Source organism: Nerophis lumbriciformis, linkage group LG25, assembly GCF_033978685.3.
Source record: "Nerophis lumbriciformis linkage group LG25, RoL_Nlum_v2.1, whole genome shotgun sequence".
Taxonomy (NCBI): domain Eukaryota; kingdom Metazoa; phylum Chordata; class Actinopteri; order Syngnathiformes; family Syngnathidae; genus Nerophis; species Nerophis lumbriciformis.
The window spans coordinates 23,598,639-23,615,638 of record NC_084572.2 but is presented as its reverse complement, the minus strand read 5'-3'; the positions used below and the strand labels follow the sequence as shown (position 1 = coordinate 23,615,638).

Below are 17,000 nucleotides of genomic sequence, written 5' to 3'. Positions count from 1 at the left end.
TAATTTCGCCACACCTAGTGTGTGTGTGACAATCATTGGTACTTTAACTTTAACTTTTTAAATAATGGGTTTCCAATGTAAAGCGCTATAAGTCGGGAGAGAAAAAACGCTTTATAAATATGATTCACTTCACTTGTGTGGCGTTATCAAAATATATATACATATATATAATTGAATGTAATAGATGCACTGCTAAAAAACTAAATGTTAACTACTGTAGGTTGAACAAAATCTTTAATTGTTGGCTTATTGTCATTATCGTAAAGTTGAATTGAGTGACATTTTGTTTACTTTAGCGCACAAAATTGTTTTTTTAATACTGTTTTCAGAATAAAAAAATACATACCTACAAAAGAAAATACTATCATTGTCATATTTAAAAAAATATTTGGTTACAAATGTATTATTGTTCACTGGTAAACAGCAAAATTAAATTGACCCTTAAATACTAGTCTTCCATGGATACATTTCTGACCTAGGTAGTATTACAAATAAATACAGTAGAACATAATTCTTTTGCCATTACGATTTAAATTAAATCCAATCCCTTGACGGCGCTCTGCAAGGGATTGTACAAATACAAAGTGTCTTATTAGAAGTACGTTTACCTGAGCTGTCGCAGGTACTAAATATTGGATGAGGTTGTAAGCTTCCTGGACGTCATCTGGAGGAGTCACATGTAACATAATGGCATGAGTGGACAATACATATATATATATATATATATATATATATATAAAGGTAATAAATATACACATATTGGCCAATAATATTGGATACAGTCGAAAGCGCCTGTTTTATTGGCTTTCGTGGCTTATTCCAGAGGAACACTACACGAAAGTAAAAATGACGTCTGAGAGGATAAGATCTTTGATGATTTTTTTGTGTTGGCTTTTGTTGGATTCCTTACTACAAATTAAAACAATTTTGGGGCTAGAACAAAATATGTATTTCAGTGGAAAGCCAGTGTATAATTAAGTCATGTTCTGAGAAACCTCATCTAGTAGTGCAAAGATAGTACGGGGGTGTGAAGGGAATTGTTTTTTACATAAACTGTCAATCAAAACATCAACTTTTTTGTTTATACAGCCACAAAAAATGCTGCTTAAAGTTCACATGTAAAGCATCGTGTGGGACCTCACTGTAACTCTCTAGTGCTGAGTTAGGCAGACATCAAAAGATGAACTTTGGATCTTTTTTTGTTGCTTTTCTGCAACATGTATTGTTATGAAGGACCAACATCAGCAAAGGTAGACATTCATAGATGACTTGCATTTTGATTACCGGTACATATTTTTGCATGTTTTAAATTTTTTTAAAAGGGGATTTAATTGTCAAACTTGTGATAAAAAGTGCCCTCCACATCCGTTAAAAGGCTCAAATTGTAATTTATTTCTACATTTAAAACGCTTCCTTGTTGTCTACATAACATGTAATGGTGGTTCTTTGGTCAAAATCTTGCTTGGTTATGCTTTACAGACCTCTTTCAAGCCGCTTTTTCCCCGTCTCTTCAGGTCGTTTTGTGGGCGGTCTTATTTACGTGCCTCCACTTCGACAGCGTCTTTTCCCTGCTATCTTTGTTGTAGTTTTTAGCGCTTCAATATCGAGTCTAATGACAGATTAGGTTCGAACTATAAGCTGTTTTGTATTAAAAATGGCAATCGCGGAGGATGTACGAGCCAGTCGGCCCCACAAATAGAGGATAGAGAAAAAGAAGGAGCGTATTGACTTCAACGTCGGACAACAATGGCAGACATGCGCAAAGCACTTTGGGTAAATTTACTCCATATATATATATATATATATATATATAACACGCTGATAAAAACGTCAAAGGACAGAGCAAGTTCCGAACAGCTGGTTTGGAGGAAATATTAATGAAGGCAAGATTAGTTTATACCGGTAAATATCTCATCAATGCCTCCACCGTTTAATTTCAATTATTTGGGACTTATGCAGATCCCAAATAGACAACAGCTAATACCAATAGGCAAGAAAAGTTTGTTTGGCATAATCGGTCCCCTCTGACTTTATGCAGCCTTCAGTAAAAAATGTGGTCACCCCTGACCTATAAGGTCTAATGAGATCCGGTACAAGTACAAGAACTGGTTATATATACGCAGATAACAGGCATGAAGAAGAGCATGTAAAATGTATATTAATAAATGACAGCAAACATGTCTATGGATGTTCTCATTCATCCAGAAATTTGACAGAAATTCAGCCATTACTAAAATATTTTGCAATTTAGCCTCCAACAAATAACAGGAGTTAGAAACTTTCTGGTCACAGATGCTCCTTTTGTGCCATTTGTTGAAACTGAATAGAATGCTAACGTGGGTGATTCCGACTATTTTGGACTGAATAGTGGTCGATTCGCAGCGATCGCTCTGTTTTTTTTGATTGATTGAAACTTTTATTAGTAGATTGCACAGTACAGTACATATTCCATACAATTGACCACTAAATGGTAACACCCGAATAAGTTTTTCAACTTGTTTATGTCGGGGTCCACGTTAATCAATTCACACAATACCTCAATGCTATTGATTCCACTTCAACAACAACTGTCATTAGCGTTGACAGGAGGATCAATGTTGCATCTAAATTTTAATTTTTCTGAGCAAACGCAAAACCTCCCTGCGCGTTCAGTGGAGCACATGTGTACAACATCAGTCGGGCACACTGTGGCCATACGAGCATCACACCTGTCCCAAGCCTCACTTAATAACAACTTAAATGTTTTATTCTAATAATCAAATGTCATTTCCATGAGATTATTTTCTAATACAAGTGATTTGGCCCACTTACAATGAAAATAACAAAAAAATCTTGTTTTTCATGGGCTATGTACTATTATTTTATGCCTGGCTGGGGTCCAAATTGAAAATAATTTGTACTCCTTTCAGAGATCACATTTAGTTCCCTTTAAAACATTCTCATGTTGTACAATGAAATGTAAGCATGGGAGAAAAAGTGTACATTCCTGTAACCTTCTGCCTGTAAAATATATCTTATTAGCATTTCTGTAATCTAGTAACAGCATTTCATAGTTAATATCCACAAATGAACATTCTTAATAAATGGCAGTAGAATAAGCACACATATGATTGGGAAGTCATAGTGTAATGACCTGGCATTTACACTTTGTGTGGTGTTGGAGTTGTGACTTTTTTTGAGGCCTGAAATGCATCACTGGCTAAGTGCCGTGAGTGCGTGTGTTGGCGCAGGTGAGAGCGATCGTGCGGCTGCTGTTGATATGATAGATAACAAAGCGTTGGTTTTGGACTGGTTTGTACGGCAGAAAATGACCGGTTTTTCTAGAAAAACGTTTTTTAATCATGTTTTTGGAAGGCTTTCCGCCAGATATAAACAGTTTTGCTACATAAAGTGATGGATGGCCTTCCTGTCCTCTTTAAAGCGTTTCGACAGACGTTACAATAATTGAACAGTGTTGACGAACGTTGTTTTATCTGTTAGGCACCCGTCACTCAGGGTTGCATTGCAAAATCCTGCAGAACAAATAGTTACGTGTTGATTATGTTTAGAGTTCAGAACGGATTTTATTTTGCGCGCAGCAAAGTTGCTTGGCGCAGAGGCGCGCGCACATTAGAGGGAACGTTGAGAAAGATTGCTTTTTTGCATCTCAACAGTTGTTTTTCTCACTACAATAAGGCGGAACCATCCGTGTCTAGGCACACCTTCTGGTGATGGAGTATCTGATTTGATTAATCTAAGTCTATGAGCATGAACTAATGAAGCCGACTTATTTTTTTCTTTCTTGTTTTATCCTTTTTTTATTTATTCATTACATTTTAGTATTTTAGGTGATATATTCTGCACTTCTTTTAAGTTATATTTTACTACTGTATTTTATTCATCCTTCCGTGTTACAATGTAAATGTGACACTATGTTCCCCTTTTCTTATGTCTGTACAGTACACTTTGGCCAACTGGGGTTGTTTTCAAATGTGCTATATAAATAAATAAACTGCACTGAACTGAACTGGCTTGGATAAGAGGCGAAACGTCTTCTAACAGTCCAGTTGCGAACAATTGAATTCCCTGAGAATGACAGCAAACGTATTCCAAGCACCTTCCTGCTCCGTCACTGATAAAAATATATAATGGCAATTTTCCCCATACTGTTCCACTGGCTCTCATGTGCTCTCAAAATGTTGTAATCTACTTAAATCCCAAATTTAGCCGGTGGCAGCCCTGAATAGGTGTCAATCAAAAGTGAGCATTATTATTTTTGCAAAATGCAGGATTGCTTACATTGCTCTTCTATTATTGGCTGTCTAAATTAGAGTGGGAACGATAATAATGAAGGCAGTCGGCCACCTTGTCTCAGGTAGTAGATGACCAGGTTGAGTCTTGCCTCGGGGATAACGTCAATCAGAGGAGGTAGCACCTGTAACGCCCCCTCGCCGCCACGAAACACCACCTGGGGAAGAACGATGGTTGCATGTAAAGTCTCTGGTCTTCGGAGGGGGATACTCGTTAGCGATAGAGAGTAGCTTACCAGGTTGTGTCTTATAAGCTCCTTAGCAAACTCAAAAGAGCAGGAGGAGATGTCGATTAGGAACTTCAGCTCAGCCTGAGAAGAAGGGCAGGAGAATCAAACAATGTCAAGCAGCCAATTTCACAGCTGTATGCAGTAGGAACATGTACACCAGAGACATCCATCTCAATTGTTTTGGGGGCCACATTTCCAGAATGCTAAGGACTCGAGAGCCGGACTTTTCCCTTCTCTATCAGTCTGCTGTTGCATACTGCGGAGACCCAGCGTCCTCTACAGTAGACATTTGATTGTGGTCTATTGACTTTGTCAGAGTTACAGGAGCGATCTGCTGTTTTTAAGGACCTTCTGCAAAAAACCTAGTCAAAGGTCATCTCTATGACAGCAATTTAAAAATCTGCTGCAAAAATGTGAGTCGCTCACAATTTTTTGTTCGCTGAACACGGGGGCCACCTGTTCAGTCGCCCACATGATTAAAAAGAGAGGACCTAAACTGAAGCCATTGATGAACACCACTAGTATAACCAAAGAAGTTGGAAAAAAATACTACTGACTGCATCTGAAGTAAACAAACAACAGCAATCGTATGTCCAAATTATGAATTATTTATTACTCATTTTTAGTTTTTCATTGCGTTTTACTTTTGTTGCAAATGTTGTTGCTGAATTGGCAGCTGGTTGCAGCAGCTATGTCTTCCTTTGTGTTTTTAAATGTTCCCCTCTTGTTTTCGAGTGTTTTTACTTGGGCACTCAAAAGGTAACACAATAACGCGTTAACGACAATTTCCTTTGACAGCGCTAATTTATTGACTCGCGATTAATGCGCACACGTCCTGTTTGACCATCGGGCCATTTTGTAACGCGGGAAAACGTTGCTGCGTTCAGTTCCTGTTGAGCTACTACTGTTGGGCGGTGGGAAAATAGCGAGCACTATTGGACAAAGAAAATGGTGCCTTTTGGAAAGCCCAAGTACAAAACGATGGCAAGTCGATCTTTACCCACGATCACCGTGAGCCGTCATCATTGGAGCAAATGTCTGCTAAAGTGCTTGCATTCAGAGAGATAGAGCTTCACTTCCATGTTTAGATTACAGTTTAGTGCATTGATAACATAAAATGTAGATTGTTACTGTAACTGTTTTGTCTGTCTGCAAAACATGCTGAGACACCTCTTCTCAAACCAATCGCACACTTCTTGCTTCAAAATAAAAGCGCCATGCGTCACATCCGGTCCAACGACACTAACAAAAAGGAAAAATGTCTAACATTATGATCATGATTTGATTGTCAGAATGTTTTGTCATGTGATCTGTAATATTTGTACCTGAATAAATGCTAGTACATCAATTGATGAATATAGGATAAATGTTCTGGCAGGCTGAAATACTGTGTATATTCTTATATAACATGTTCTGGTTACTAGTCCTCAATTACATAAAGTTTCGCAGGCTGAATTTTACACGTTATGAATAAATAGAGAAGGTTAAGACATTGTCATGCAGGAATACGAATGCCATGAACTTGTACAACATGTAACGTATAGAATATCAGAAATATTTATTCAGGTAGAAATATCACAGATTACATAACCAAACATCTTTGACAATCAAACCGTGACCGTAACAATCTGCAATTTGTGTTAATAATGCGTGAAACTAGTATCTAAACACGGAAGTGTAGCTCCTCTCCTCTGAGTGCTGCTCCTACAGCTGGAATTGAATTTCTGTTGGGGTTAACCATCACACTGCAGGTCATTTTTTATTATCATTAAAAGCATGTTGTCAATTTGGTGTTAAGCTGTTTTGAAAAGCATTATGTTTAATAAACATTTTAATGAAACCAACAAATTGTCCGGTCATAGTTTAAAAAACCTGAAAATTATCTGTCTATTGTACACTGACTTATTAATGATGAAAATGTTTTAATTTCAAGTTAACTATGAACAAAATGCGATCGCAATTAAATATTTTAATGTTTTGACAGACCTCATATTTACCTATTTATGTTGACTTTTTGTGGGATAAATTAAATCTATCCTATCCTATGCTATCTTAGTTACAGTACATACATCACAAAAAAAATTTGTCAGGAGGACTTAACGGGATGCCTTGAGGAATGCCTTAGTTATGTAAATCCCAAGTTTGGACCCCAGTGTTCTATGTTTGCTAGTAAGGTTAAAATGTAAATGCAATGATCCGCCAATGTGTTTACAGAGGTCTAAGTTCCTCTATACAACAGGAGCACACTAACCTTTTTAGAATTGTGCTGCAAAAATGTTTGACTCCCAAGTTTTGAACTGAACTCCAGTTGAATAGCCCTGATGTATAGACTATTCAAAGAGCGCGTGTACCTCTGCTGCTTTGCCGTTATAGAGATTGAAGTGGTTGCAGGCTTTGAGATTGAGGGCGATGGTGGAGTCAGGGATGTTGTGGAGGTAGGCGGCCAGCACTTCCTGGGAGACGTCATAGTAGCCCAGCTTGTAGTAACACAGAGCCACGTACACCTTCATTGCCAAGAAGTCTCTGGAAATCATTATGAAGAAAATTATGCTTATTGCTTGACTGATAAAATACTAGAAACAGATCTTCGTATGATGCTGAAGACGACAACCACCACAATAATAAACACATTGATAAATTAATACCAAGAAGAACTAGGATGGAGCTTTAGCAGAGGGAAAAAAAGACAAGGGACACCTTACAAAGAAATTATGTAATTTAAGGACGCTTTTGAACGATAGGAAAACCATGATTATTCTTATTATTTGAATATATAGTAGTAACATCCTCAACTTACAAACGATTGGTTCTGTGATGGAGTTCCTAACTCATGTGTCTATATATACACATATATATATATATACACATACATATATATATGTATATATACATACATACACACATATATATATATATATATACATACAGTACATATATATATATATATATATATATATATATATATATATATATATATATATATATATATATATATATTATATAATACATATACGTAGAAAATGGATGGATGGATTATATATATATATATATATATATATATATATAAATATATAAAAAACATCCCAATGTTTGTTTCATCTGACATCACATGGACAAAGATAAGACATTCTGGAGGAAAGCATGTGCAGCACGGTGGAAAAGAGGGGTTAGTGCGTCTGCCTCACAATACGAAGGTCCTGAGTAGTCGTGAGTTCAATCCCGGCCTCGGGATCTTTCTGTGTGGAGTTTGCATGTTCTCCCCGTGACTGCGTGGGTTCCCTCCGGGTACTCCGGCTTCCTCCCACCTCCAAAGACATGCACCTGGGGATAGGTTGATTGGCAACACTAAATTGGCCCTAGTGTGTGAATGTGAGTGTGAATGTTGTCTGTCTATCTGTGTTGGCCCTGCGATGAGGTGGCGACTTGTCCAGGGTGTACCCCGCCTTCCGCCCGATTGTAGCTGAGATAGGCTCCAGCACCCCCCGCGACCCCGAAGGGAATAAGCGGTAGAAAATGGATGGATGGATGGATATATATATATATATATATATATATATAAAACAGCTCAATGTTTGTTTCATCTGACATCACATGGACAAAGATAAGACATTCTAGAGGAAAGTTCTATGGTCAGATGAAACAAAACTTGAGCTGTTTGGCCACAATACCCAGCAATATGTTTGGAGGACAAAAGGTGAGGCCGTTAATCCCAGGCACACCATTTATTTTGAAAATATAATTTTGTTTATAGATTATATGCAATCTATAGTTGTGTTTTCTAATTTGAGTGTACATAAATTAAATTGTGTGTTGCTGAGTCCGACCTGGACATAATCTGGACTGTACATAAATGCTTATTTTGAAAATTTAATTTTGTTTATAGATTATATGCAATCTGTTGTTGTGTTCCCTAGTTTGAGCGTGCATGGGTGAGGGTGTGTGTTGCTGAGCCCAACCTGGACATAATCTGGACTGTACATAAATGCTTATTTTGACAATGTAATTTTGTTTATAGATTATATGCAATCTGTTGTTGTGTTCCCTAATTTTCAGTGTACATAAATGAAGGTGTGTGTTGCTGAGACCGACTTGGACATAATCTGGACTGGACCTAATTTTAAGAACCCTTTAAACAATATAATTTCATGGACAACCTGGTCTGGTGAAGATAAGGTCTTTTAAGTCAAACAATATAAAAACAGTTACATAAAAAATAGTAATTAATGAAAATGAGTAAAATTAACTGTTAAAGGTTAGTACTATTAGTGGACCAGCAGCACACACAATCATGTGTGCTTCACGGACTGTATCCCTTGCAGACTGTATTGTTCTATATTGTAAGAACCAGAATATTATTAACAGAAAGAAACAACTCCTTTTGTGTGAATGAGTGTAAATGAGTGTAAATGGGGGAGGGAGTTTTTTTGGGGTTGGTGCACTAATTGTAAGTGTATCTTGTGTTTTTAATGTTGATTTAATAAAAATAAAAAAAATGAAATAAAAAATAAAAAATCCCAAGCACTCCAATCCTACTGTCAAGCATGGTATTAGTGGTAGTCTTATGCTCTGGGCATGTTTTGCTGCCAATGGAATTGGTGCTTTACAGAGAGTAAATGGGACAATGAAAAAGCGGATTACCTCCAAATTCTTCAGGATAACCTAAAATTATCAGCCCGGAGGTTGGGTCTTGGGCGCAGTTGGGTTTTCCAACAGGACAATGACCCCAAACACACGTCAAAAGTGGTAAAGGAATGGCTAAATCAGGCTAGAATTAAGGTTTTAGAATGGCCTTCCCAAAGTCCTGACTTAAACGTGTGGACAATGCTGAAGAAACAAGTTCATGTCAGAAAACCAACAAATTTAGCTGAACTACACCAATTTTGTCAAGAGGAGTGGTCAAAAATTCAACCAGAAGCTTGCCAGAAGCTTGTGGATGGCTACCAAAAGCGCCTTATTGCAGGGAAACTTGCCAAGGGTCATGTAACCAAATATTAACATTGCTCTATGTATACTTTTGACCCAGCAGATTTGGTCACATTTTCAGTAGACCCATAATAAATTCATAAAAGAACCAAACTTCATGAATGTTTTTTGTGACCAACAAGTATGTGCTCCAATCACTCTATCACAAAAAAATAAGAGTTGTAGAAAGTATTGGAAACTCAAGACAGCCATGACATTATGTTCTTTACAAGTGTATGTAAACTTTTGACCACGACTGTATATACATACATATACTGTACATATATATATTTGCGTGTGTTAGCTCAGCATGTATAATCCCCATGGAGTACACAGGGAGGGTACATATTGTGTTAAACGTACATGTTCTGTAGGAGGAGGCGCTTGTAGATATCAATGGCCTCCTGGTAGTGCGAGCGCATATAGTGGATAGAGGCCAAGCTCAGCTGGTCTTCTGTTACATCCTCCAGGTTCTGGTGGAAGTCCATCAGTTTCTCCTCATCGTTAAACTAAATTGTGTTGGGACAGCAACAGACTTCATTGAAACAGTGTGTGCATATGCTGTACAACACCTTTTACGGCGGTAAGTTCAAGTGGCTTTCCTTTCAAACTCTTCCTTCATCTCACTCCTCAAAATGTTTACTTTACAAATCTAATTATCGTGTGTGTAATAGCAGAGAAGAGCTACTGATGCAAAGGTCTATCTTGACGAGGCAGAAAAAAGTTATATGTAAGTGGGTTATACTTGTATAGCGCTTTTCTACCTTCAAGGTATTCAAAGCACTTTGAGACTATTTCCACATTCACACACTGATGGCGGGAGCTGCCATGCAAGGCCCTAACCACGACCCATCAGGAGCAAGGGTGACTATCTTGCTCAAGGACACAACGGACATGACGAGGTTGGTAGAAGGTAGGAATTGAACCAGGAACCCTTAGGTTGCTGACACGGCCACTCTCCCAACTGCGCCACGCCGTCACCAAGTTGATATTGTACATCAGGGGTCGGGAACCTTTTTGGCTGAGAGAGCCATGAAAGCCAAATATTTCAAAATGCATTTCCGTGAGAGCCATATAATATTTTTTAACACTGAATACAACTAAATGCGTGCATTTTCAAGTAAGACCAACATTTTTAGAGTATAATAAGTCTCTTATTCTTTTTAAGAACATTGTTATTCTAAAGCTAACCAATAATAAATAAAATACTTCTTACCATTAATTCGTCTTCTTGAACAGGTGCGATAGAAAACGGATGGATGGATTAAAATGCATGAGAATGTTTTATAATTTGAACGTTATTTTTAACATTGTGATTACCAGCGGAATTATTCACTGCTCATCGTGTTAAGCAATGTCAGCTAAGATTTATCTGAGAGCCAGATGCAGTCATCAAAAGAGCCGCATCTGGCTCTAGAGCCATAGGTTCCCTACCTCTGATGTAGATAATGGGTTTTTTTTAATACCTTGTAAGCCAGATGGAAGAGGAGTCGATTTTTCAGGGCGGATTGTGGGCCTGCAGAGAATAAAAAATGCTCAATAAACAGATTTACGTCTTGAAAGTATTGATGCTTCTTTGCTACTTTTAAGATAAGCAAGTATTCTAAATATATATCACTAAAATAAAGAACAGTATTTTTGTTGCTAATCATGGCTTAGTTTATATTATTGAGCGCTATATTCTTTTTCTAACCAAAATAAGTGTTAGTGAGATGTTCACAAAACCTTAAAATGAAAGATATAAAACATTATGTTGTGTTTGTGAGTGGTTTGTGTCTGTTACCTAAAACCTTTATTTATTGTGTGTTTTTAAACATTAAAACACAACAGTCTCTTTTGATGTTTTGTGTTTTTCTGATCTTTTTTCTCATCTTGTTTTTTTCCATTATTTCATCTGCAAAACAAAATAATGCATTTTGGGATTTTTTTTTTTTTACTTAAAAACTAAATTATTGTTTTGTGTTTGTGAGTTGACTATATTTTTGACATAAAAATACTTTTTTATGTTAAGTTTTTTGTTTGAACAGTCTTAATAAACTGATGAAGAGAGCTAAAAAATGTCACCTCTGATATTTTTCTAATATTTTCTCTCTATTGTATCCCTTTTTTTAAATCTGTTCAGTGTTCATGTTTTTTAACCTACAACATTGTTTTTTTTTTGTTAATGTTTATGAGTTGTTGTTTTGCAAAAAGAGAAATGGAATTTGCTATGTTTTTGCTTTCCATCATTTTTTCCTCAATGTTTTTGCACGTTTTCCATTCTGCTGGATCTACTCTCTATTTTATGCTGCAGCTGTTACATATACTGTAATGTTGTATATGGTAATTGTTTTATATAGTATATATGATATAAACATATAATATATCAGTATATATCTTATACTGTACATATATTTTGTAAATATTAGATATACGTATGTTATATTTTATATTGCTACTACGGTACATTTTTGTCTATTTTATACCTGCATTGTCCTTTCCATCCTTTCTAACTGAGCTACTGTGTGGAACAATTTCCCTTGTGGATCATTAAAGTTTGTCTAAATCTAAGTCTAAGTCTAAACAACGAGTGATTTTTTTGTGTGACTTAAAAGCAAAATCCTAATGTTGTGTTCAGGAGTCTTTTTTGTTTTAAACCTAAAAAAAATGTGTTTGGTTTGTTTTCAACATAAAACAAAGAAACTTCCCTTTTAATGGTTTTGTTGTCCGGATTTTTTTCTTAATATTTTTCATTTTTTTCATTTATACAACAAAGTGATTTTTTTATCTTTATCTTTTGAATCTTAAACACAAAAAAATGTAAGTTTTATAGTTTTACAAATTCAAAAAAGTTTTCCCCCACCCAACCTAAACATTTCTCCTACTTCTTTTACTATTATTTATTTGATTAACTCGTACACATTGAACCCCCACACGCTCCTTTCTGAGCTGCCACCTTATCGTGGTAGAGGAGTTTGCGTGTCCCAATGATCGTAGGAGCTATGTTGTCCAGGGGCTTCTATGCCTCCTGGTAGGGTCTCCCAAGACAAACAGGTCCTAAGTGAGGGACCAGACAAAGACCAGCTCAAAGATCTTTATGAAGAAGAAAAAACGAGGACTCAGATACCCAGATAAAGGGTAGCTTCCCTCTGCCTTCGGGTGGGGGGATGGTTCCTGACTGTTGTTTGTGCATACGCACTAAACAGCAGCTCAGAGTACACACCCTTTTTGGATTCCCTCGAGGGAGTACTGAAGAGTGTTCCCTCGGGTAATTCCCTTCTTTTCCTGGGTGACTTCAACGCTCACGTTGGCAACGACAGTGAGAGGCGTGATTGGGAGGAATGGCCGCTCGGAAGTACACCCAAGTGGTTTTGTTATTGGACTTTTGTGCTCGTCCAAGACTGTCCATAACAAACACCATGTTCAAACATAAGTGTCCATATGTGCACTTGGCACCAGGACACCATAGGCTGTAGTTCGATGGTTGACTTTTTTGTTGCGTCATCAGAGTTGCGGTATTATCTTTTGGACATTTGGGGGAAGAGAGGGGCGGAGTATTCTACCAATTACCACCTGGTGGTGAGTTGGCTACGATGGTGGGGGAGGATGCCGGACAGACCTGGCAGGCCCAAATGCATTGGTGCGTGTCTGCTGGGAACGTATGGCAGAGTCTCTCGTCAGAGAGAGTTTTCATTCCTAACTCCGGAAGATATTTGAACATGTCACGAGGGAGGCGCTGGACATAGAGTCCAAGTGGACCATGTTTTGTACCCCTATGGTCGAGACGGCCGATCGGAGCTGTTGCCGCAAAGTGGTTGGTGCCTGTTGTGGCAGTAATCCCAGAACCCGCTGGTGGACACCAGCGATTAGGGAAGAAAGAGTCCTACCATACACTGTGTATGGTGGGAATGGTGTGCTGCTGACCTCAGTGGAGAGAATACTTATAAGACCTCCTCATTCCCACCTACGCATCTTCCTTTGAGGAAGCAGTGCCGAGGGAATCTGTGGTTGGCTCTCCTATTTCTGGGGCTGAGGTTGACAAGGTAGTTTAAAAGGTCCTCGGTGGCAGGGCCCCGGGGGTGGATGAGATCCGCGCCAATTTCCTTAAGGCTCTGAAGGATGTGGGGCTGTCTTGGTTGACAAGACTCTGCAGCATTGCGTGGATATCGGGGGCAATACCTCTGGATTGGCAGACCGGCGTGGTGGTTCCTCTCCTTAAGAAGGGGAACTGGAGGGTGTGTTCCAACTATGGTGGGATCAAACTCCTCAGCCTTCCCGGTAAGGTTTATTCAGGTGTACTGCAGAGGAGGTTAGCCGGATAGTCAAACCTCGGATTCAGGAGGAACAGTGTGGTTTTCGTTCTGGTCTTGGAACTGTGGACCAGCTCTATACTCTTGGCAGGGTCCTTGAGGGTGCATGGGAGTTTGCCCAACCAGTCTACATGTGCTCTGTAGACTTGGAGAAGGCATTCGATCGTGTCCCTCGGAAAGTCCTGTGGGGAGTGCTCAGAGAGTATGGGGTATCGGACTGTCTGATTGTGGTGGTTCGCTCCCTGTACGATCGGTGTCAGCGCTTGGTCCATATTGCCAGTGAGGGTTGGACTCCGCCAGGGCTGCCCTTTGTCACTGATTTTGTTTATAACTTTTATGGATAGAATTTGTAGGCGCAGTCAGGGCGTTGAGGGGATCCGGTTTGGTGGCTGCAGGATTAGGTCTCTGCTTTTTGCAGGCTTCATCTGGCAAGGATCTTCAGCTCTCACTGGATCGCTTTGCAGCCGAGTGTGAAGCGACTGGAATGAGAATCAGCACCTCTAAGTCCGAGTCCATGGTTCTTGCCCAGAAAAGGGTGGAGGGCCATCTCCGGGTTGGGGAAGAGCTCTTGCCCCAAGTGGAGGAGTTCAAGTACCGCTGAGTCTTGTTCACGAGTGAGAGAAGAGTGGATCGTGAGATCGACAAGCGAATCGGTGCAGCGTCTTCAGTAATGCAGACACTGTATCGATCCAATGTGGCAAATAAAGAGCTGACCCGGAAGGCAAAGCTCTCAATTTACCGGTCAATCTACGTTCCCATCCTCACCTATGGTCATGAGTTTTGGATTATGACCAAAAGGACAAGATCACGGGTACTAGCGGCCAAAATGAGTTTCCTCTGTTAGGTGGTGGGGCTCTGCCTTAGAGATAGGGTAAGAAGCTCTGTCATTCGGGAGAATCACAAAGTAAAGTCGCTGCTACTCCACTTCAAGAGGAGCCAGATTTGGTCAGGATGCCTCCAGGACGCCCCACTGGGGAGGTGTTTAGGGCTCGTCCAAACGATAGGAGGCCACGGGTAAGACCCAGGACACGCTGGGAAAACCTACAGATCCCCGGGAGAAGCTGGACAAAGTGGCTCGGGAGAGGGAAGTTTTGGCTTTTCTGCTTAGGCTGCTGCCCCCGCGACCCAACCTCGGATAAGTGGAAGAGAATGGATTGATGGACGTTGAACGACATTTCTACTTATACCTTTGACATAAGTGAAGTTTAAATATTATATTTAAACTTTTATAGAATATAAAATATTAATATTAAATATTGTCTTTCTTTATTTTCCTCTACCTGCTCCGCCTCACAAATAAACAGGAGAGCCTGTGAAATAACTTTGTACAAAATCCACATGGTTAGATGTTCTCTGATGATTTACCCTTCAAGGCAGCCTCCTCAGCCTCCTTATAGAGCCCCAGAAAAAACATGACGCAGGCCAGATAGACCCAAACGTCTGGATTGCAGTCAGGCTTCGCAGTCATGGTTTTGTACTCCTGTCACAACAGCGACATGACAACATTGAATAATGTATTAATCAATGTGGAGCCCATTCTGCTCAAACACACGTATGCAACAAAAGTACCTCCATAGCTCTCTTGTAGTCACCCAGATGAAAGGCACAGAATCCGATCCATAGGTCAGTTTTCACCTCTTGCTCGCCAATACTTCTCTGGAACTGGAAATGACGGTAAAACTCATCCTCAACAACTAATGCACGATGTAACCGACATTTTGGGATGTGGTGGATGAAGATGGAAGATACCTCTAGGAGGGTTAACGCCCCCAGGTAGTCTCTCTGTTGCAGATATTCCTCCAAGCTGGGAACTTTGTTTTTCTTCTTCTTCTTCTTGCCACTGATGCTTGCCGCCTTCCCTCCCACGGCTGGCTTCAAACGAGAGAGGATCTGCACCAAAAGTTGACATATTATGCTTATATCTATCCTATGTAGATGCTAGTTGGAAGAGAGATTACAAATGCCCACTTACCATGTTGACGACTTTAGGAGAAGATAGCTAAAAAAGAACAATACGCTCCTATTAAAAAAGGAAAGATGTATATATTGCATTAGTTTTTTGTGATTACAACAGCAATGTTACACGATGATGTCGCTACAAATCTCTTTCATAAATGTGATGAAGCGTCTTTTTACTGTAACCTAGCAACAAGCATTCCACCGATAAATATATGCAACTCTGTTTAAATGACAATAATGTGTCCAATACCATTTAAAGGGAAGCACTGGAGTTCTTTAAGTGTTGGTAAAAAAAGAAAAACTAACCGATATAAGTCAAGCTTGCATTCCCCAGCATAGTCAACACGTTGTTGTTTGGGAGTGGTTGACGAAAATATTAACCCATTTGAAAATTATATCGCATAAAACGTACCTTGAATTTTATTTTTCTTCCTCCGAAAGGCCTTTAAGGGTAATTTTCATTTGTATTTCAGTTTATTTCCCCCAAGAACGAGAGCACAACAAATGCTCACCAGAAGCCGCCATCTTGGATTTCTGCCTGACGTCATAAAACATTGACATAATTGTGTAGCGTTGAAAGGAATTTGCACGGTTTTTATCGTACACGAATACAACTTTTTCTAAATCGATTTTCAAGCCAAGCTATTGTAGGCAGGCTACAAGATATAACTTGCGAGTTCAGGGCCAAACTTTCGCGCTTTAGTGTTTTCCCTTGTTGCCTAGCAACATTAAATATGCTGCTTCCAGCCCCTTACGGTTAACGTAAAGGAAACACCATTTTTTCTTGTCAGAAAGTACTACACGAATACATGTGCAAACATTCTTAGAAATATACCAACATGCGAGTTGGTGTTATAGTTAGTATTATATATAACATGACTCCTCTCACTCTGCATGCCCCAGTGGCCTAATGGATAAGGCACTGGCCTCCTAAGCCAGGGATTGTGGGTTCGAGTCCCATCTGGGGTGAAATCTTTTTATTTTGCAATCGTGTTAGAAAACAATTTTTGCTACTCATTCTGATTAATTTAGTTGTATTAGTTCTCTCTTTAATATATTTGATTGCAGTTGTATATGTTCCGAGCGCCATTGCAAAATGGGTATGAGAACACACATACAAAAAAAACAATTATAAAAAAAAATAATAAATAAAAAAAATTAAAAAAAGTACTACATCTACATTTTGCTTAAAAAATATGGTAAAGTTAAAACTGGCCTGTGAGCAGTATCAGGAACTAGTAAATGTCAGAGTCCTTAGACATCCTAACAAT

The 17,000-nt window shown here is 38.9% G+C and overlaps 1 protein-coding gene and 1 non-coding gene across 3 annotated transcripts in view; one reads left to right on the top strand and one right to left on the bottom strand.

The window, feature by feature from the left end:
* ift56 (intraflagellar transport 56) overlaps positions 1 to 16,303 on the bottom strand; it is a 30,891-nt gene extending 14,588 nt beyond the window's left edge. Inside the window, exons 1-11 of one of the 2 annotated variants that reach the window (XM_061983968.1) lie at positions 16,142 to 16,303; positions 15,743 to 15,790; positions 15,520 to 15,660; positions 15,340 to 15,432; positions 15,136 to 15,250; positions 10,948 to 10,997; positions 9,845 to 9,990; positions 6,871 to 7,042; positions 4,526 to 4,600; positions 4,345 to 4,447; positions 609 to 664 (exon numbers count right to left, since the gene is read on the bottom strand). In XM_061983968.1, coding sequence (XP_061839952.1) covers positions 609 to 664; positions 4,345 to 4,447; positions 4,526 to 4,600; positions 6,871 to 7,042; positions 9,845 to 9,990; positions 10,948 to 10,997; positions 15,136 to 15,250; positions 15,340 to 15,432; positions 15,520 to 15,660; positions 15,743 to 15,745 — 954 coding nt within the window. In that variant the 5' untranslated portion in view covers positions 15,746 to 15,790; positions 16,142 to 16,303. The remainder of the gene's footprint in view (positions 1 to 608; positions 665 to 4,344; positions 4,448 to 4,525; positions 4,601 to 6,870; positions 7,043 to 9,844; positions 9,991 to 10,947; positions 10,998 to 15,135; positions 15,251 to 15,339; positions 15,433 to 15,519; positions 15,661 to 15,742; positions 15,791 to 16,141) is intronic. The other variant, XM_061983969.1, reaches the window with a different exon arrangement.
* A 322-nt stretch (positions 16,304 to 16,625) lies between these two features.
* Positions 16,626 to 16,698, top strand: trnar-ccu (transfer RNA arginine (anticodon CCU)). The gene has a single exon. It is a non-coding gene; the product is annotated as a tRNA-Arg (tRNA).
* Positions 16,699 to 17,000: the final 302 nt, after the last annotated feature.